The sequence below is a fragment of the Trematomus bernacchii genome, unplaced genomic scaffold, assembly GCF_902827165.1.
Source record: "Trematomus bernacchii unplaced genomic scaffold, fTreBer1.1, whole genome shotgun sequence".
Taxonomy (NCBI): domain Eukaryota; kingdom Metazoa; phylum Chordata; class Actinopteri; order Perciformes; family Nototheniidae; genus Trematomus; species Trematomus bernacchii.
In genome coordinates this window covers 935,264-958,696 of record NW_022987797.1, presented here as the reverse complement: position 1 = coordinate 958,696, position 23,433 = coordinate 935,264, and the positions used below count along the sequence as shown (strand labels likewise).

General features: G+C 39.8%; 1 protein-coding gene across 1 annotated transcript in view; it reads left to right on the top strand.

Annotated features, from left to right (window-relative positions):
• grip2b (glutamate receptor interacting protein 2b) overlaps positions 1-23,433 on the top strand; it is a 303,981-nt gene that overhangs the window by 207,262 nt on the left and 73,286 nt on the right. Inside the window, exons 6-9 of the mRNA XM_034149909.1 lie at positions 210-285; positions 20,203-20,348; positions 20,553-20,700; positions 21,922-22,091. Coding sequence (XP_034005800.1) covers positions 210-285; positions 20,203-20,348; positions 20,553-20,700; positions 21,922-22,091 — 540 coding nt within the window. The remainder of the gene's footprint in view (positions 1-209; positions 286-20,202; positions 20,349-20,552; positions 20,701-21,921; positions 22,092-23,433) is intronic.

Sequence of the window (23,433 nt, the reverse complement as noted above, 5' to 3'; positions counted from 1 at the left end):
AGGTTTTCATTTTTAGAAATAGGTAGCTTAACCCCTTACTGCCAACAATTAGTTGAACTTATTTTTTGACACAGACATGTTTTGACAAGTACTCATACTTCACAGTATTTAGGATTGAAAGGTTTCAGAAGAATTAATGAAATGTTGAAATAAATATAGAAGGTGCAGTTGTTTTGTGTCAACAGCTTCAACCTTTGCTTTTCTTGCAGGTGGTTCACATGAAGACTGGCACAAGTCGCGCCCCCTAGTGGTCACCTACATCAGGCCAGGAGGGCCTGCAGACAGGTACTATCGGCACAAACACACTGACACACACGGTGAAGACGAACATCCTCTTCTCAAATAAAAATAGAAATAATAAGGTGTCTGAATACTCCGTTACAAGAAAAAGTCCTGAATTCAAAATGAATACAAGTATAAGTTGTTCAATAGGCAGAATACCCAGGCCCGCCCCTCCCTACACGCAGACCACGCAGACTGCGTGGGGCCTGCGGCGTTAGCCTTATGCGGCGCAATCACTGCGGGGGGGGGGATGGTGCTATTTTTCAAATACCTCTTTCAAAGTATTAGAATATTACTATGCTGTTTTATGAAATATAAGTAATAGGGTTTTAATACTTTTTTCGTTTGTCAATAATGAGCTGAAGAACAATATTTAGTTGTTAAAATCCTGAATAGATTAGAATTATAGTATACATCATATTGGCACATCATTGTTTTTATATGTGCAAAATAGCTACTAACTCTGAGTGTTGATTAAAATATGTGGAGTAAACATAAAATGTTTTAGTCTGAAATGTAGAAGTTTAAAGTAGTGTTACATGGAAATACTCAAGTCAAATATGTGACAATAGTACTAAAGTATAATACTTAAGTAAATGACTAACATTCCACCACTGACAACGCTGATATTGAGTTATTCATTTTGTCTTGTACACATGTTTGTCAATAGCTTTTAAGGCTTGACCTGTATTTGCTTATGTTCTGGTTGTCTTGTTATTTGCCATAGCACTGTGAGTTGCATCATGTGTATGAAAATTAAAATGAGAAAAAGCAAAGCAAACACTGAAAGAGGAATCGTGTTATTTTGAGCAAATACCCGAAAAAAAGGGATGTCTAGGAATCATTAAACCAAGCACCCAATGACCTCATTGAGTTTACACTAACAGCGGAATGGAGTCAGGAGTGTAGGAGATTTGTCTTCATGCAAATAAACCCTGAGGATAATAATGTCACTTCCTATCATCATCACTGTTATGTTGACAGTTATGTGTTACTCATACAGCAGCAGCATGAATCACCTCGTATCCCTTTAATGTCGCCATCATGTGTCTGTCTCTGTCTCCATGTTTAAGTTATAATCCCTAACACTTCCATATTAATGTCAGCTTTGTGACTTTTCAACTGATGCGCAAGAGTGATTCAACCTTGTGTACATCCAGGCCGGGAATTCTTTGACATTTACATCATTTGAAATTCTGCTATAGGGAAAAAAGATGCCTTGTTAATTTCCATTTTGGATAAATTAACAATAAAACAGGTTGTATATATGTGACCCGCTCTATCGAAATCAGTCGGAAGTCGCAACGGCTCATTTCAAAATAAACGTGGATTTCCGTATTCGGGTGTTTTGTTTGATTTTAAATAAACAAAGTGTTGGTTTTCAGAATATGAAACTTTTATTTCCAAAATCACACGATAAATACATGTTTGAAGCTTATAAAGGGAAGATGACAGCTCTCACTCGCCACTCTGCTGTTCCGCAGCGCCTCTTCCCCTCCCTCCGGCTGAAATTATGAATGTAAGGCGTATAGTAATCATAGATAACACGGCAGGGTCCGTTACAGTTTGTTTTCATCTGATTTCAAATAAACAAAGTCTTGGCTTTCAGAATATTAAACTTGTTTCGGCAAATTCAGATGATAAATACAACTTTGAAGCTTGTAACGGCATAATTACAAGCGGAGAACGGAGTAATTTAAAGTCACAGCAGGCATAACAACAGCCGGTGTTTCTCGTGAGTGTTTTCCCCGGGAAACAAACACAATACACACAAACGCAAAATTACACAAACACACACACACGTATACACACACACACTCGCGAGCTTCCCCCAGACCAGTAATCCAAACGAAAATATCTTCCCTCCGTAGTATTTTGATCATTTGCTCCGCTAATAATCAATCAGATCGATGGATTCCAGAGAAGAGGAAACTTTGAAGGCCTTTTTCTCAAAATGATGACTCGGTGACAGTCATTATATAATGTGACATATTTTGCTTAATATTTGGAGTACAACAACAATCCTGATACCATTAGAAAGCTAGGAATCTCCTCTTTCCAACAGTGTATACAACTCAAAATGTGTCTTCGGGTCAATGCGACTGATTTCGATGGAGCAGGTCACATAATTTTTTGTTGTGTTTTTTTTCCCCTTTAAATTGTCACCAATCTGTATTGTACAGTGGCCGACAACAGCCCGAAACATTAGGAGAAACACACTTTGCAATGTAGAATGCAAAAAATGAAAACACAAATGTGCTAAATCATGCAAATGAAGAAACAAATGTACTAACTTGACAACACATGTGCAGCAATATATTAACCGATTTGACGAAACATGCAAAGAGTTTATTAAAAGCGCTGTAGAAACGAAACAAACGCTTGTAAGTGTTTTGTCAGTGTATTTGAAAGGACTAGCTTAGCCAGGTTAGCTAGCCAGCTTACAGCTGATCTGCAATAATATGTGAAGGAGTAATGCAATAACAATTAAAAAAATAAGCAGATAAAACGTTAATTTTTGGTACGTTTCCGGTGACAGTTGGCCAACTTTATAATCCCTGAACTTCAACAAACACTCTGGCCCCAGCTATGTGCGTCACTTTTTAATGACCCCTGGTTTCCGTTTTGTATTTACAGCAATTCATTTAGTTAAACTATTAGTAAACGCTGCACAAATCTCATCAAGTTGATGAAGATGTTTCTTCATTAGAGGTGTTTTGGCACATTTGTGTTTTTATATGTATATTCTTTAAGTGCAGCGCTTTTCTCCTAATGGAAGTGTTTTGGGATGATGTTGCGCTTGCCCCTGTCAGCCATCATAGTATTGCCATTAGACAAATATATATCGTTTTTTTAAAGTGCCAGCATTCTTTATTGAGCTGTGTCTCTGCTGTTATTCCAGCTGAGATACAGGAAAATATACAAAATATAAAGTGTAACCCCTCCTCTGATCACTCACAGCTTCAATCATTCGATGCTAGACTTTGAAAACTGTCAGATGCTATTTTTATTCTAGTAGCAACTATCTGTGAAATAATTGTATGCAGGAAGAAATTAGGACGCATGCTGCAAAAAACTGCAGTTATTTTGTTTAATGTTCAATCAGATACACAAATGAATGCATGCTTGAGGCAATCTAAAGTTGTCAAAATTGATTGCAGATCAATCATTGCTTCACACACAGTGACAGTCTTGGCCAAGTATAAATCATACTTTTGCGTTATTTTGCCCGAAGCTCATCTAACTCTCAAAAGAAAATCTGCTTCAAAATGTGGGTCAGACCAGGGGTAACGAATGCGATATTCATGCTGCTTTATATCCCATTTTTATGCCAATTGGAGAAAAGTTAATCCGCAGCACCATGCAGTCCCAGGAGTGCCTTCATTATTCAGCATTTCCCAGAGGGAATTAAAACGGCAACTCTGGAAGTTGTAGAGACATGCTGTTTTATGTAGGACCTGGAATAAATGCTTAGGAACAGCATTTTAAAAAGTTGCATCTCCTAAAACAGTTATAATACATTTAACAAATGAACACAAGATACTGACTCTGTGTCATTCACGCATTAAAAAGATTATTTTAATTTACATTACTTGCCGCTGATTATTTAAAAAACCTCTTCAGACTGCATGCTACTTTCAAATGTGGAAATGACATCAGCAGTTCTTCACATGCTATCCAAAGATGGCAGAGTGATACAAGAAGGATTTTTCTCAGACCAGTGAAAAGTATAAAGACATTGAAAAATTGTTTTTATTTACTTGTAAATCAAAATAATATATTGAGATATTATTTTTGCAATTTGCAGATGTTATATACTCTGTTGCCTGTAGAGTTGGAATAATTTAGTTTTCAGATACATTGCTCTTTTAATTGTGGTTTAATTTTCACTGTGACATGTTTGGAAGACATTGATCAATAACGTTTCGAGATGATATACACTTCAATGACATTGTCACAATCATTTCATGAAAAGAGGTCAAATAAATGTTATTCCAACTGTATGGGCAACAGTGTATATATGCACTTTTTTCTGCACAGATTGTTGATCTGTTCACATACATAATAATGACACAAATCTAACTATCTCCATATATATAATCATTTTTTAATTTGACCAGATAAAAGGACGTCAGACATTAGATCAGTGTAAGAAAATATTCACATTCAACAGATTTTTTTATTGAGGAAAAACAACACCGCCATTATTGCTCTCCCTACCTGTTGGCTGGAACATCCAAACGCTTTTTGCATCAATTGTGTTGCCTATTTTTTTTATTGCAAAGAATTCTATTTGACCCCATATTTCTTGTAAAACATTCCTAAAATACATCTATCACACATCCTTATCCCAGCCTTAATAAAGCCTCTGGGTCTGAGCTTAGTGTGCATCATGTTGTTGGAAAGCTTCAGGGCGAGTATCATACTTTACAACTCCTGGCTGCTCTGATGACAGCTCGGCATTACTCACACTACGGCATCATGCATAAAACATCCACCAGCTCTTTAATGCATGAACCCTTTTGCATGAAAAAAAAACCAAAATGCGGCAGAAATAAATGAATAAATAATAGCCTGAAATGTGCCATTAAGTGCTTTCAGAATATTGAGAAACTATTGTTTTTGGGAGGGGATTGACATAATTAAATGGTAAATGGTAAAACTAGATAACATGGTGTTTGTTAAATCCTCATATTTTAAATACTGTAAACCAGAGCGGGATAATCTGTCATCTGACTGCGGGTTCCACTGTCTGTCCTCCATTTGAACTGGAAGATAAATGATAAGTCTCAGACAGATGAGAGGAGGAGGCTAGTTAAGGTGGGAGAAGAGAGAAGCTTGGAACAAGTAGGACAGCAAGGAAGTTAGACCAAAAATAAGAGAGATGTTAAAAGATAAAATATGTTTGAAAGTCAGGCTTGGAGAAAAAGTTGTGAGAGGAATGAAACTTCCACAGAAAGATATGAGAGGAGGACATAAGAGGAAGTCAGAGATGATAAGAAAAGTAATTCATTTTGTCATGGTTTTTCCTTGTTTTCAAACAGTAGTGTTCGGATATCTTTTAGGAGCCCAAAGCAGAGACTGACACTAGCAGTGGCGAGCCGTCAGGGCCCTCTAGGCCCTCTGTGAGGGCCTAAGATATTTTAAAAAATTATATTTAAAAACATTTAAAAAAAATATATTTTTTTTAAATATATATTTTTTTAATATTATTTTTGTTATATTTTTCATTAGATTTACCGAAAAAAACTTGATTTAATTGTATTTAAAATAACATTTCCAAATAAATAAATCCTTCGAATCTGCCTGTTCAGTCTCTGTTGAATGTGAAGGGTTACATGAAAGAAGCTCGTCTGGCCCTCTCTGCGATTCACAGAGGGCCCGCTATAGTAACTGAACGAGAGAGTAATGTCAAATGACAGTACAATTGACCAATCATATCTTCCCTCTAAATGGGTGGGTTTTATTATCGCGGACTTTATGACAAGTTCCGCCCGCTGTGAAACTTTTCTTGTTTCCATAGCAACAACAACTTCCTGTCAACAGCGGGAACTCGCCTTCAAAATAAAAGCATGCCAAATTACACTTAAGACATACAACTGCAACGAAAGTAACAAACACAATGCAATATCATTTTCAATGTCAAAGAACACAAATTGGGTTCACAGGTGTTGTTTTGTGTGGTAGAGGGTCGCTGTCATTGATGCGTTTTGCACCCTGGGCCGTTGTTTTGATATTCCGCTGAAGTATACGCTGTGACGTAATAACTATTTTTTTTTCTTTTTTTCGAGGGAATTGGTGGGGGTCAGAGGGCCTAGGTATAAAGCTCACGGCTCGCCACTGGACACTAGTAACGTTTAAGGTGTTTAATAAAGAAAGCAAGGAAAAGGCATGTAATGAAGGCAGGGAGCTGGCTGGTTGCAGAAAAGGTCCCCACAAAGCAGAGAGAGACGTCCCAGGCAAAAATACAAAAAGTGGCACAAAAAACTGCAATCTGGAAAAACAAGGCTTAGGCTGCAGAGAGGCACTCTGGATCGTCCAACAGCATTTTATTATCTGGCAGAGTAGTGGAGTGAGGGCCAGGCTCTTTGGTTGCGCTTCCACTAGGCCTAGTTACGGCCCGGCCCGGCCCGGGGCCACTTTTTCACCTCTTTTCTGGCCCGACAAAATTGTGGTTCTATCGGGGCCAACAAACAGGGCTGAGTCGGGCTGAGTATGCTAAACTAGAGAGAGGAGCGCTGGCAAGAGGGCTAAAACTACAACAAGATGGACATATTTGACCGTGATTTAATTGTAATACACGTTTCAAAATGATGCCGAAGTAACAACATACTGATACCGGTTAGTAAAAACCATGAATTAATGCTTTGTCAAGTCTGCAGACAGACGGCAGGCGAAAAACCTTTTAAAATTCGTGTTTTTCTAGATGGAAATTGGCTAAGCTAACGCAGTATATGCTCCGACCGTCCACACTCACAACAACGGCCTATACAGACATAAATAAAGCAGCGACTGTATTCACCATGACACAGGCAGTCTGTGGTGTGTACTTGTTTAACTTTTGTCGAGTTTCTGAACATATATAAGGAGCTGTTTTCTGGAGTTCTCATTGAAGATGACGTCACGGCTCCGCCTACACTGCGTTACTATAGTAACTACCCCAGTTCCTAAACTGTAATGGAAGCGCAGCATGAAGTGAGTCGGCCCAACGCGGCCAAGCCGTACCGAGCCGTACCGAGCGTGGCCGAGGCCGACCGTGTAGTGGAACTGCGGCATTAGAGAGAAGGTTGATAAGGTGAGTGGGAACAGGTGTGCCTCATCTGCAGCCAGGAGAGTACCAGCCCCGCCCCCTGTCACTCAGCAGCCCTGCAGAGAAGGAGAAACAGAAGCCCTTTCTCAATTCTAATTTCCCCTCCTCGACTCCTAAGCTGCAGTCGAACAGTCCAAATATCAGCTACTATCGTCTATTCCTATCGTCTATTCCTTGACCTCTGTGTGAAACGTCACGGGGTTAAGGGATAGTGGATAGGAGAATTCAAAAGGATTTAGGAGAAGAGACTGCGGTGCTTTGAGAATCCGACTGCACTTTGACTATCCGACGTATTTATGATGCGCCAGCGGACGTCATGAATGTGCGTCTGCTGCTTTGGGGAAACTAGTTTTTTATACAGCGGACTACATGGATGTATAATAAGAACGGCGGACTACTGTAACCGCATCAAGAGACTTTGCACCGTGCTCTTATGGTGTTGTGTTATGCTTTATGAACGTGGACAACAGAGAAACAAATATGTTTCATGAACGAGGTTGTAATTGAAATAAAAAAGGAAAGTGAAACGTATGCTCGTCACCCTCACCCTCCGGTCCACATTAAAGGGGACCTATCATGCAAAATGCACTTTTTTATGTCTTTTATACATAAATACGTGTTCCCGGTGTGTCAGGGAACTCACGCAGCATCAGAAAATAAGACCCTCTCTCTTTTCCTCCGTACCCAAATCTCTAAAAATGGGGGTACAACGGAGCTGATCCAGATTTGCGTCCTATATGACGTCATATCGGCAATGCAGACCCACAGCACTATCAGAAACGTTGCTATCAGAAACAATACCCGACTGTTTTGGACGTAATATGGTCGGTGTTTACATTAGCATCGCTAACACTCAGAGCTAACCTGTACTGCACAGAGCATGTGTGTGAAGAAGCTGGATATAAAAAGGAACTCACCTTGTGGTATAACCGGCAAGAGAGAAAGCCTTTCAGCTCCATACTGTTTCAGAAATAATCCTTGATAATCCATGATATGGCGTTTCATCACCGCAGTATCTGCCGGAAGAATCTCCTGCCCCTCTTTTTTATCAATTTTTTTTTTTTTAAAGCTTTATACCCAGAATCAGCACCTTTGAAACAGGAAGTGAAATAGAGGGATATGAGGCATGGCTAGAATGGGTGACCTGTTTGGTATTTTGAGCAAAACACTTCATAGACATGTTTTTAATATCTGAGACCTATGCTATTGCCTAAAAAAAGCATGATAGGTGACCTTTAATACAAATGATCCCAATACCTATGATTGTATGAAAATATCTTAAAATAAATACAAATGTATTTATTATAAACGTTAGTCCTTAACATCTATCACTGTGTATATATCACCATTCAAACATCTTTTAAAAGTTTAACAAACCCCACACAGCTCAGTAAACACTGTGAAATGTTGACTTTATTTGATCATTTCAGTAAAAACAAACGTTCATATTTCTTTTCTTTTTTGATTATAACACTGATGAACGTTCAAAACAAAGCACTTTGGCAACTTACCACATACGTTTTAAAATGCTTAATACGTACCGTAACTTTCATGATATCATTTCTTGGTCATAATCGGTTGTTTCCGTGAACGGCCGAATGTTGTGTCACGGTAAAGGTATCGTGGGACAGCATTTTCTCCTTTTCTTTCGTAAAGCAATGTCCAGTGCAGAGGTCGCGTTAACCGAATATTTTCTGTCTATGACAACATTTTTTTAACAATGACGGAGAAATCTGAAAGCAGTCCGTCATTTTTACAGATTAGAACAAACTCAGAACAGCGCCAAAGCTTCCCCGCAGCGAGGCTCCGGTGTTATGCCGTGTTATTATGCATGCCCGGCAAAAAGGAAATGATATCGTTTCCAAACCTAACTTTGCCGTACAATCATTGAAATGTCTGGGTGTGAGGTATGGGCTCAGAACAGTCTCATAATACACACATGCACACAGAAGGATTCACACTTGTATTTCATGATCCGCAAAAGGATTCACACTTGTATTTCCGGATCCACACTTGTGTTTTTCAATGCACACACAAATGTGTTCCGTTTCATATACATGTAAATAAAATCCAAATACAGAAAAAAGTTTTACATATGTATTTTTGATCCTCACATATTTGTTTTCCGTTTAAAACCGCTGCACCTGCAAACACAAACCGCTTTCTGTGCATGGATCGCTCTGCATTCGTGTGTGGGTTTTTTGAGACTCCCCTGACGGTGACCCGATTCGTACTTGTAATTTTTTCTATCTATAGCCAATCAGATGTCTCCTCAATTCTAAGCCAATCACATGAGCGCGCCCCCACAAGGGTAGATTTCTTGCGTTCATGACGTAGCGCTTCATGTACGCATTTTGCGCTGTCCGGAGCTGACAGGTCCATGGAGCCTGCCTGCAGGCGCTAATCTCAGGACACCTCCACTCTCAGTACATTACCACTTTCCGATCAGGAAATGCACGCAAATACAAGCCTTTATATTATTAAGGTACAGTGCCACTTTCCGAACCATTAATGAATGCTTGTGTACACAAAAACGGCAGGCAAAACTGTTTTAAATGTGTGTTTCCTGTATGGCGATCAGCTGCTTTATTTATGTCTGTATGAAGTTGTTGTGAGTGTGGAGGGAGCAGCTACAGGTTAGCTTAGCCTAATCGATCAGTGCACTACGAAGCCAGTGCTAGACAGTGAACTGTCAACGGGGGGAGCCCCGCCGGTCATTATCGGCCGATATTCACTCTTAATAGTTTGATCGGTGCTCTCTATAAAGGCCGATCAGGAGAGCTGGATCTGATCGATATGGACATAAACGCGAGTGAAGTTTTAGCGAGCTGCATGAGAAACTGACGGGCTGTCAGGAGAGAGGGAGGGAGAGAGGAAAAGAGATGATCCTTACTCCCGTGTTATTATCCGGTCATAGTCCGGTAATTACCTAACGGAAACGCTGCTACACAATTCTTATTATTATTATTATTGAAACATGACCGGTAAGTTTCAAATTTGTCCGGTAAAATTAAATTCTGTCCGCGGAAACCCTGCTCCGGACTACGCAAAATGCGTATATGAAGTGACATGAACGCAAGAAATCTACCCTCGTGGGGGCGCGCTCATGTGATTGGCTTAGAATTGAGGAGACATCTGATTGGCTATAGATAGAAAAAATTACAAGTACGAATCGGGTGACCGTCAGGGGAGTCTCAAAAAACCCACACACGAATGCAGAGCAATCCATGCACAGAAAGCGGTTTGTGTTTGCAGGTTCAGGGGATTTAAACGGAAAACAAATATGTGAGGATCAAAAATACATATGTAAAACTTTTTTCTGTATTTGGATTTTATTTACATGTATATGAAACGGAACACATTTGTGTGTGCATTGAAAAACACAAGTGTGGATCCGGAAATACAAGTGTGAATCCTTTTGTGGATCATGAAATACAAGTGTGAATCCTTCTGTGTGCATGTGTGTATTATGAGACTGTTCTGAGCCCATAGTGAGGGGCCGTGTAGGCCAAAATTCAAACTAACCTCGCACACACACTACTGAAAACATCTGGCCTTGCACACATACTACTGAAATAATCTCACATTCACTAGTGAACACCTCACACACACACAACTGAAAATTAAACCTCACGCACATACTACTAAAAATTAACCTCACACAAACATAACTGAAAATTAACCACACACACACACTATTGAAATACTCTCACATTCACTACTGAACACCTCGCATACACAACTGAAAATTAAACTCACACACATACTACTGAACAGTGGTCGTGTTAACCGAATATTATCCGTCTATGACGGATTCTTTTTAACAATGACGGAAAAACCTGAAAGCAGTCCGTCATTTTGACAGATTAGAACAAACTCTGAACAGCGCCAAAGTTTCCCCACAGCGAGGCTCCGGTGATATGCATGCCCGCCAAAAAGGAAATTATATTGTTTCCAAACCGTACTTTGCCGTACAAATTAGGGCTGCACGATATATCGTGTCGTGACAATAATCGCGTTATGCGCATGCGCGATATTGACATCGCAGGACGTGCGATTTAAAAAAATAATGCATAACACGGCGCTAACAGTTCACGAGCGTGCGCCTCCCCTCCCTCCGTTGACAGTTCACAACATTGCTTAAGGTAAGTGAACATGAAACTATTCAGCAAAACTTTCAATAATAATCTAAGGTATTGAGTTTTTGGGATAATACTTGCATACAAATCTATAAATGCCTTCAGGTTTCTAAAATATATACTATGTGGTAAATTCAACAGAGGACCCAGCAAAGATTCACATTTTTGCATGATTTTAGTTATTGATTTTTTGCTGTCACTTAATTATACTTTTAATAAATTCAAGTCAAGCTTAGTAACATGTGATGGTAGCTAGTTAGTGCTCTTACCTGTGGGCCTCCTCTGCAACCAGACTGTATTACAACTCTTAAGTACCAGTTCTATCTACTTTACTTTAAACAATTAAAAAGACAAAATCAACTACATTTGATATGCCAATCTTTATTTGTGGGGCCTCTTCTTTTAAATTAAACTTTCAGATGTGAGATATTAAAATACAGTAATAGTATTGTTTATTTAAAAAAAACTGAGCCACTCCTAACAGTTAACTTCATATTTCTTATTGTCTAAAGCATTTATTACACACATTTTCCCCTCTCATATTCACAGTGTGGATCAATTGAGACATCGTGGTGTCCAGAGAGCTGCAGGAACTTTGGGAGAAACCTCAGTGTGACGGATGTCCTGTCTGTGGGTTTGGCCGGAGAAGACTGAGGTAGAGAGGTCTTTCTCTGGGAGGAGGACCAGGCCTGGTGAAGAAACCAACAAACTGCATCTGTGAGCCATACTGGGAACAGCTGTCACAAACAAATGATGGGCCTGTTTGACTACACACTATTCAGTGTGCAGATCTTTGTGTTCACAATAAAAGTGTAGTTTCTTAGTGAATGTCCTGTATTGGTCTTTAATCTCATATCAGCTTTTCATTTTCTTCTTGCCCCTTGGAGAAAACGATATATATATATATATATGTAAAGTAACATGTGTTGGTCACAGACCTTTTTACATGCAAACGTCATGTCATAATGTTTTTGTTATCCTTATAAAAAGTGCTGGATATCACAGCCCTTACTGTATTTTATCAGTTGGATTGTGTATTATTGTATAGTTAGGGTCCTTTTTATTTTACTGTTATTTTGGAATCGTTTTTCATGAGACAGTCAAATTAAATATGTGTCCTATGCCATATTCACATTCTTTTGTAACACACACGTAAGGGTAAAAGACAAACATCTTTAACAAATGTAATGCAATGAATAAGCTTAATTGTCACAGAAGCACACATAACGTCATATCTAATATTTCAACAAATCATTTCCTTGTCCCTAAAGCATTGACTACGCTATCGTCTTTAAATGCAGGCATTAAGTTACATGTTCACGTTCTGCTGCCATAATAAGTCGGTTTCTCCAGTGTAATGATAATAAAATGCTAAGTAAGTATTGGTAATAATATGAATAAAAACAACAAGGTTTGGGTTCGTTCGTTTATGTGATGAACGTTAACCAGTAAGCTTCAATAATTAACTCCAGCTCAACAAACCATATTGCAATATCTACGTTAACGTTATTTCTGGAACCAACTGCAAATGTGAGATTCATATTTTTAAAATACACAGATCTTATAGTGAGGTTAATCTGATATACGGGCCATTCTACCGAATTGGTGCAAAGTCAGGTTGGAAATGTTTTGAAATGTTGTATGTTTTTTCCCCAAAACTTTGTCCATATATATTTTGTACCATATCTAAATTACACATATCTAGTAAAAGAACCATACATTTTTATATCGTATTTTCAGACTGTATTGGAATGTTCTTCCTCAACCAAAAATGGTCACTACCGAAACATAGTAAATACACTGTAGTAAAAAAGTATTATATTAACCTGTTAAGATTGTTTTACCTTCCCTTCTCTAAATAGTATTTTAACAAATATTTCTTGAGGGTTTTCACAATTAAATTAATATAAGTGAATTTTTAATCAAATTTCAAAGTTCAATTTATACAATTCATCAAAAATCATAATGAAAACTTTCTTTGTAAAATGCATCATATTAATTCCAGAGTTGATGATTGTTGAAATTGAACATACATTAAACCAATCAGTATCATATCATTTTAGTTGATAACTCAATATACTTAATTCTTTACAAAACATCCACTGTTTCGGTAGTGACCACAGTATTTTGTTCTCAAGGTTGTATCATATTCCCCAACACAGTCTCACGGCATTTTGTGTTATAGTCACGAAATTAATCTATTGATTCGTGTTCACCAACATGATTTTCCCATTTCTTTTTTTTTAAAGCAATGTAAATAATAACAAATTAGAAGGAAAACAGATTTTAAAAAATACAGATTTCAGTATTCTGACACAGAACGATTTTAGAAGCAATGTATTTATATTGGTAGTATGTTTCGTGCCTGCACCAAAATAATAACAAATTAGAAGGAAAAAGAAATGACAAAAAATACAGATTTCAGTATTTTGAGGCTCTGAGCCCCATTTCTTTTCCTCACGGACGGCAAAAAAACTCAGACATTATACAAGTTAAAATAAAAGGGATAGGGTTAGGCTTAGGGTAAGATATTGAGTAAGAAAATGTGTTTATGAACCACACAGCTTCTGGTATTCCAAGACCCGACCGGACAAAAAGACATGGTGCAGGCACGAAACATACTACCAATAGAAATACATTGTTTTTAAAATGGTTCTGTGTGACACGAAAAAAATGCGAAAATCATGTTGGTGAACACGAATCAATAGATTAAATTAATTTTGTGACTATAACACGAAATGGCGTGAGACTGGGTACCTCAACCTTATTGCTTAATCTTAACTCATAACATGCCTTATGTTGAAGTGTGAATGTTTGAAGCTAGTACTGACCCATAATCAGCAGTTTAGTAACAGGCTGACATAGAGGGGAATGAGGCTAGAATGCATGATCTGTTTGGTATTTTGAGCAAAATACTTCATAGACATGTTTTTTATATATCTGAGACCTATAATATATGCCTAACAATAGTATAATAAGAGACCTTTAAAGTAACACACTGATTTTCAGACTTTAAAACACATTTATTTCAAAACTATGGGATTTACCTGCTTACCATTCCATTTTGTCACTACCGAAACGATCATGTCAATTACCGAAACTTAACCATATGTTTCGGTAGTGACTGTTTCGGTAGTGACTGTTTCGGTAGTGACGATTCTGAGCATAACTAAAGAATGCTAGCAAGTACATGGCTAGCATACACGTCTTTGAAGAGGTTTACACACATAAAAACCTAATACTTTGCATAAAACCCAGAAAAAGTTTACTTAAAGGGGACCTATCATGCAAAATGCACTTTTGTACGTCTTTTATACATGAATATGTGTCCCCGGTGTTCCAGGGAACTCACCAAGGGTCAGAAAACACAACCCTCTCTATTTTCCTCCATACCCAAATCTCTAAAAAAGGGGCTGCAACGGATCTGATAAAAACTGATCCAGATTTGAACACTGTCCTGACGTCAGGACGGTGGCGCTACGGCTATTGGGCCAACTCTCCACCTATCAGGGGAATGTGGGGTTGGGCCACGGCCGGCCATTGCCGCTCGAAAGCGCTGGAGACGCTGTAGTACATATGCCAGGCCTGTAAGTGGCGCTGTAGTCTGCCACAAAAGCAGCGAAGAAGACTTCCCGCGCATGATAGGTGTCCTTTAAATAGACCATAACATATTCTTAGTAGAGATGGGTGAGTCCTGATTCATCCGGATCATTAACCCGGATCCTAGAAATGAGCTGGTCGTGACGAGTCTCCCCTCTCCATTAACCCGAGTCCTTTGAGTCCCACACTTGGTGTGACGTACAAATTAAAACTATAAATTGCGTCACTTGCTACTCTCTTTATAACATGTAAAATCACAATACAACGTACCCCAGTCCATCTGCCTACCCTTTAGCAAGTAGGATAGCTGCCAGAAGTGATCGTTTGGCTCAGGCGAGGAGACGCGGATCAGTGAAACTTCCTGCAGACTCGTGGGGACTCAGAGGAGCCGACGGCTCCTAACCGTAATAGCATAGCAGATCCAGAGATCCATACTCGTCATGTGCACGAGCATAGCCCCTCCTCCAGCGGCTATATTATGCACGAGTCAACAGCAGACTCGCAGATTCGCAAATCCTGACTCACTGTGCAAAACATAGCAGACTCGTGCGGACTCAGAGCCGTAACCGTATAGCAGCAGATCCAGAGATCCAGCAGACTCGTCATCATGCACGATTCAACAGCAGACTCAGATTCGCTAAATCGCAAAATGACCTTTTTTTTGTGATCAATATGTTTTATTAAAGCAAAAGACACCACTTTACACACATTTAACACATACAAACACCAGTATTGCAATGATTACGCAGTCCATGAGAAAATATGGGGGGCATATGATTAGATATAATTATATGTTTAATAATAATAATTGTATAATTAAGACATTTTATATATTCTAACTGTTTTGCAATTTTCTATCATTTGTCATTGTTTGTTTCTTTTTGTGTGCTATGTTCAAAATAAACGTTTTGCCAAGTAAGATCCTTATTGGAAATGCAGCTATTACACGCAGGAGACTGTTGCACAACATGACAATTTTGTTAGAAGTCTAGACTGAAACTTCATTTCGAGCCGGAAACATAATGGACTTAATCAAAATCGCGGGATCCGTGAATCCAGGTCAATGATCGAGAGAGACCAGTAGCCTACGAGTTAGTCAGCGGAACTTCACAGACTCAGATTCGCAAATCCTGACTCACTGTGCAAAACACAGCAGACTCGTGCGGACTCAGAGCCGTAACCATATAGCAGCAGATCCAGAGATCCAGCAGACTCGTCCTCATGCACGAGTCAACAGCAGACTCAGATTTGCCAAATCGCAAAATAACCCTTTTTTTTGTGATCAACATTTTTTATTAAAGCAAAATACACTGTGTAGCGGAGGTTAATATAACGTCAGTTTAATATGCTCGTGAAATGCAACAACTTTTCGGTTTCACCGATAGGATTTCTACGGTCTTGGTGATGCTGACTCATATGACTCAAATGACTCGTATGATCCGGATCTCTTCAATGACTGACTCAGAAGACCCTGAGTCCGTAAAAGGATCCGGATTTGCCATCTCTAATTCTTAGTAAATATCTATGTCTGAATACTTAATTGTTTTGTTAAATAGTTTTTCTTGTTGTGGGACCGCACTTTGCACTAATTCGGTAGAATGCCCCATACAGTACGCTTGTCTTCAACACTACTGTGACGCTAGCTGTCTGCATCGTCGAGCATAGCTAATTTAAATTAACAATAACAATGGATACAGTTACCTAACTAGCAAACTAACTATCTAATGTACGAGGATGACCTTATTTTACCAACACACAGAAGCCTTTTGTTCTACAGTATAATCCTTCTTAATGTTTTACACTCCTCTATTATGTACTTCTCTATTATAACTTGGATGCTACGGATAGCATCATTAGCACAGATGTAGCTTAGCTGAATAAAAACACCAGTAAGAAATAAAGTGCTTGAATTTCACTTACCGAAGGAACTGCATTCATAGACGGTCTGTTGTAACCGCAGAGCCATAAGATAAGTCCGATATTTCAATGAAGAATACTGCACCAGGCATCAACACAACAAACACGACCGAGTTCAAGTTGTGTTCTCCGGATCAGCAAAGCAGCTGAGCCCCTGTAGCACCCTGGAGCTAACGGAGCTAGCAGAGCGACCACTAGCAGTTTGGTACTTCCGTTTCATTACAATGACTTCCGTTACAGCAAGAATCCCCCTCACACACATAGGTGAAACACATGCACATTCCCTACTGAGAACCTTTCAGTAAAATGATTTCAGGAGTGTGTGTGTGTGTGTGTAAGGTTTTCAGTAGTGAATGTGAGAGTATTTTAGTAGTATGTGTGTGAGGTTAATTTTCAGTTGCGTGTGTGTGAGGTTTAATTTTCAGTTGTATATCCGAGGTGTTCACTAGTGAATGTGAGAGTATTTCAATAGTGTGTGTTTGAGGTTAATTTTCAGTTGTGTGTGTGTGAGGTTAATTTTCAGTAGTATGTGCGTGAGGTTTAATTTTCAGTTGTGTGTGTGTGAGCAGGGCCGTATCCACCATTGAGGTCACCGAGGTCCGGACCTCGGTAATAATTTCCGAGCTGTGTATATAACAAAACGTGTGAAATAACTGCACTAAACGGGGTTCTTTGTAGTACTTCCATTTACTGCCGATGGGGGCGCTGCATAACTACGTAGCCTCGATTGAAGCAAACAGAAGAAGACGACATGTATCAACAAACCACCGCAGCTCGGACTTGTATCGGAGCAGCGGAGGAGTGATGAGGTATCTAGAGATCTGAGTTCAGCGGGCTGCTTGTGTTTCTGTTCCTCACAGGATCATATGACCAGCAGATCCTGTGTGAACGCACTACGTTAGTCAGTGGAAGTCCGACAACATGCTCACTAACTTATGTTGCAGCTATAGGCTATACTTTGGTTTAAATTGCGTGAATAAACTAGCTAGAGCTACAGTTAATTACATTCATCCAATGTCAGAAGGATTACCTTTTAACAAACGTTGTAATGCTTTTCTTTCATTTCAATTTGAGTAAAACATTGAAGATATAACATTGTATTGTTTTCTTTTTACACTGACTCAGATATAATGAAAAGACTACGTCAGTCGAAGCTCAGCTTTGGTAAGGAAGAGACAGGACAGGCAGAGAGAAAGAGAGAGAGAGAAAGTGATGGAAGTCAGGGAGGAACTGCAGGTACAGTCACACAAAAGAATATAGGCTTAATAACCCCATCTGATCTATTTATCTATCTATCTATCTATCTATCTATCTATCTATCTATAACAATAGTCTTCATTTACACTATAGACAATAGGCATAATTTTAAAACAACATATATCTATTGCAGTTATGATGTCATAATAACATACAATTGTATAAAACCACACAATTTGCTTACATCTTTGTTCTCTTTTGAGAATCAAACAAAACAGATTTAAATTAAAAAAATAATGCAAACAAACAAGTGAAATGAACTAAATTGCTGAATTGCTTTTAATTCACTGGCAGGAGCGACAAGTGAGGAGGAGCAACAAGTGAACAACGAGGGAGAGATTGAACAAAGAGAAAGAGTAGAGGACAGAGAGAGTAATGAACAGGAAGAAGACAGAGAGACTAAAGAAGATGGAAGAGAGGGTGCAGGTTATGGAAAGGAGAGAGACATGGAAAATGAATGTTGACAATGTTTTGTGATCATTTTAGCCTCTTCTGCATGTCCAGATCATTAATAGTAACAATCAACTGATTCTTATGTATTACACTTTCAAAAATAATTTATACTGCAGCCCACTGACATGGTTTGAAATCAATATATTATCCAATTTGTGACCCCCCACAGGACTTAAAAAGCACCTAACTAGATCATGAAAATCCCAAAAATCTCAAGGGGGGTATACCCCCGAACCCCCTTATCATGTTTGGACCTCGGTATTTATGAAATCCTGGATACGGCCCTGTGTGTGAGGTGTTCACTAGTCAATGTGAGAGTATTTCAGTAGTGTGTGTACAAGGCCAGATGTTTTCAGTAGTGTGTGTGCGAGGTTAGTTTGAATTTTGGCCTACATGGCCCTTCATATCTGGGAGTTTTTGTGCGCGCTCCCGCGAGGTGCAGTCGGCATGCATAACACAGCATAACACCGGTGCTAACGGCCCGTCCACACGGCGGCGTGCGTTGAAGCTTCAACGCTTCTGCCCATTCACTTTGAATGGGGTGACGTCACGCTTTGCCGAACTGCATTGTGGGAGCGTTGTTTCGCTTTGCTCGCGTTGCTTGCTTCAAAAGTTGAGCAATGTTCAACTTTTGAAGCTTCGGCGGAAGCGTCAGCCAATCAAATCAGATGCCAGTACAAGCTCTAGCCAATCAAACCGCGTGCTTGTGTGTCCGGGGCGGGAGATTCATGTGATTGGTTGTTGGTCGAGTTTCAGACAAGCTCACCGGCAAGCTTCAACGCACGCCGCCCTGTGGACGCTGCGTAACAGTTTGCGAACGTGCGTCCCCCGTCCCCCCCCCTCCGTTGACAGTTCACGAGCGTGCTCTCTCTCTCTCTCTCTCTCTCTCTCTCTCTCTCTCTCTCTCTCTCTCTCTCTCTCTCTCTCTCTCTCTCTCTCCTCCCCCCCCCCCCCCCCCCCCATTAGAGTTGTGTACAATTTTTTTCATAATGTTACATGAAGAAATGTACTTTGTAATTGTATAAGATCTGTTACGGAATCATACAAATAAGATGCATTCAACCCATATACAGTGGAGATAGCAATGAGTGAAAAAGCGGAGAAAACAAAAACAAATTGATGAATCACTAAAAGGGGAAATACAAAAGTTCAAATGTAGGACTCCACAAAGTTTGTTTATGTGTGCTAAAATGATCAATTGTGTTGGTGTTATATTGACAGAAGAGGTTTAGGTTAATTTTTTTTATGGGATCTGACCAAAAGTACATTTAGAAATTCTGAGGAAAAAGTCAGAATTTTGACTTAAAAATACTCACTTTAACGACCTCACAATTTAGACTAGTTTTCCCTCAGAATTCTTACTTTAATTTCAAATTCAGATTGTTTTTTCTCAGAATTCATAAAAAACTAAATCACTTTTCGTCAGATCTCAGAAAAATCTGCCCTAATATTCAAATCGCAGGAGGCGCAATATTTGTTTTGTGGTGCTGCAGAGATGTCCCTGCCTACAAATTGTGTTCTACAGATTTAAGAAAATGTTGGATAATTTAAAATATATCTTTCAATGATAATGAAAAATTATCCATCTTTTCAGTATCGTAATTTTTTTATCCAAATCGTGCAGCTCTAATTTGCTAGAATATTTTGAGTTTGTCTGTGTTTCTAAGTTCTTGTCTTTTAACTGTTTTTTCATTAAATATTGTATTTTACCTTCAGATACATGTTGATTGTCTGTGTGTTCAGGGAGGGAACTCTGCGCCCCGGGGATCGTCTCCTCAGTGTGGACGGCGTCCCGCTGCACAACGCCAACCACTGCGACGCCCTTAGCGTGTTGGCTCAGTGTGGCCAGGAAGCCCTGTTCCAGATAGAGTATGACATCACCATCATGGGTGAGACTCTCTCTCTCTCTCTCTCTCTCTCTCTCTCTCTCTCTCTCTCTCTCTCTCTCTCTCTCTCTCTCTCTCTCTCTCTCTCACACTGCCTCAAGCTGGTGTACTATTAATGTTGGTGATACAGAATGTAATTCTGTCATATTACAGGAGCATCAGATCAGAGTTAAGCGCATAATGATTAATTTTGATTCTCCCACTCAGACACAGTAACGAATGCCTCCGGGCCGCTGTTGGTGGAAATAGTGAAGTCGCCGGGAGCAACGCTGGGCATCACGCTGACATCGGCCAATCATCGGAACAAGCAGGTCATCGTCATCGACCGGGTTAAACCTGGCAGCGTGGTGGACAGGTACACACACACACACACACACACACACACACACACACACACACTCAGACACTCAAACAAACACACACACAAACACACACAAACACGCACACACACAGACACACACTCACTCAAACAAACACACACACACACACAAACACACACACACACACAGAGACACACACACACACACACACACACACACACACACACACACACACACAAACACACACACACAGAGACACACACACACAGACACACACTCAGACACTCAAACAAACACACACACACACACACACACACACACAAACACACACACACAGAGACACACATATTTTCACCCCTGCAGTTTGACCTTGATGTATTCAAGATTAGATAAATCCCAAGTTGTTAAGAGTCAATGTTCAAGATTTGAACATAGTTTTTATTCTGCTTCTGGTTTTTAATTCTCAGGCTACAGGCAGGCTGAATGTGGTGAAGGTCACATGAAGCCAGAAAGAAACTCCAAATATTTTTCAGGGAAAATGTCATTACCATATTTTCCTGAAACCACATTTTACATCAAACAACGCTAAAGTAGTAGAGGACAGCACTTTATGAAAGTAAATGTGATTGAAATGAGGGTTAATGCATTCATATTAAGTCAATCTGCCTTATTTATTCATGTTAATCTTATATCATATATAGTTGTGTTAAGCTTGATTAGAGGCAGAGGGCCTGACAAAAAGCTCTGTAACAAAGAGGAATGTGTGATATAAAAATTTGATATAAATATGTTTTACTACAGCAAGTAGCATTTTTTTGTTCAAGAAGCTCATGTCTTGCTTATGACCCTTCCCAATTCTGAAACCTGTGCAGTAGTCTTACATACTGTTTATGCATCAATTGCATATGTATGCAATGTATTCTCCCTCTCTCTAACACACTTGCACGCACAGACAGACAAACACATAGCCTGTTCTTTCAGCCTAATAACTAATACAGACAGTAGCAGACAGGGTATTTCCCAACGCCTCAGTCTGGCTCTAAAATATACATGAAGCACTTGAACTCTGTGTCAGTGATGCACAAGCTCTAAAATAACCAACTGAACAGGTATACTGCATACAGAAAGGTATTCAAACAGAACCAAAACGAGGCGAAGTATTCCTGGAATGGCAAATCAACGGTATTTCCTTCTCCTGTGTTTTGTTGTGATAAGATACCGTAGTCCTTATTGTCCCTGCGTCTGTGTTGTTCCAGATGTGGAGCGTTGCATGCTGGGGATCATCTGCTCTCCATAGACGGGACGTTGACAGAACACTGTACGGTCCTGGAGGCAACACAGCTCATAGCAAGCACATCAGAACTGGTGAAACTGGAAATCCTCCCCTCCTATCAAACAAGACTGAATGGGAAACAGCACGACACAGGTGGGTCAAAAGTCTTCCAACTTTATTTATTGATGTGGGACCTTGGGTCTCCTCAAGTTTTTCGAAAAGTAATTAGCGAATGAGTTAACATCTACAATTATAATACATAAGAATAGCATCAAACCAGTTGTGTGAGCAATGGTATACCAATCGTCACAATTTCTAAAAATAACAGTTATAATAATAAAACTACTTTATTAATCCCCAAACTTCCAATCCAATCCAAACAACTTCTATGTTGTGAAAATAGGCGATTAGCAGTACAGAACTACCTGGTAAGGTTAAAGGTCCCATGACATGGCCATTTCTACTGATCATAATTCCATTGTTGAGGTCTACTAGAATAGATTTACATTTTTCAATGTTCCAAACTCACATTGGTTTTCTCATACAGCATCTCTGTATAGTATGTGTATTCACTCTCTGTCCTAAACGGCTTGTTGGAGCTCCTGCCCCCACCCCTCCCTATGAGCCCACTGTGCTCTGATTGGTCAGCTCGCCCACTCTGTTCTGATGAGTCCACCACCGTTACAGCGGAACATCAGTGTTTATGTGTTACAATGGCGTTTGTTAGCAACCAGAAAATGACACCAGTAATGACAAACAGATGAGAATGTTGCGTGGGGTCTGGGTGCCGTGTTGGCAGGACACTGCGGGGCTCGCTGCTGCGCCCTTTGAGGCTCGCGGAGCGGACAGTGTGAGCTGGCTTACTGGTGTCATTTCCTGGTTGCGACACCACGAAACTCAGCCTGAATTCAGCCTGAGCACACACAAACACTCACAGCCGAAGTAAAAACAATAAGTGTGGCTTGATATTGAGTAAGAAAAAGGTTGATAAACGCTCTGAGAATGGGTCTGCTGAGAGCATTTATCCGCGATCCCAACTCGTCTATTACCAACGTTCAGGGAGCTCTATGCAAGTCAATGGGACTCCCTGATAGTTGAAAATTGACGCTAAAGGGCCCCCACTGCGTTTGATAGTGACGCCAAGGGATCCTGGTGTGTGAGGAGCTCCACGTGTGAGGAGCTCCACGGATTGGTCCATTTGGACCAATCCGCGGAGCCGTCACTATACCCGTTACGTCACTATACCAAGGAAGAAGAAATTGAAAAAGAAAAATGTCCAACGAGGCGTTCTGGGGCAGTATAGACAGGTCTTTTCTGTGTTAGAGTTGTACTCGCTACAGGGTGTACTTTGAGGGTTTGTGACTTTGCAGACCGTTTACATGCAGAAAAAGCTACATAACACACAAGGGGACGGGTAATAACCAGAAAAGCATGACATGGGACCTTTAATTGTGGTTTGGATAAAACAAATCTATTTGTGACATTGCCAGGCATA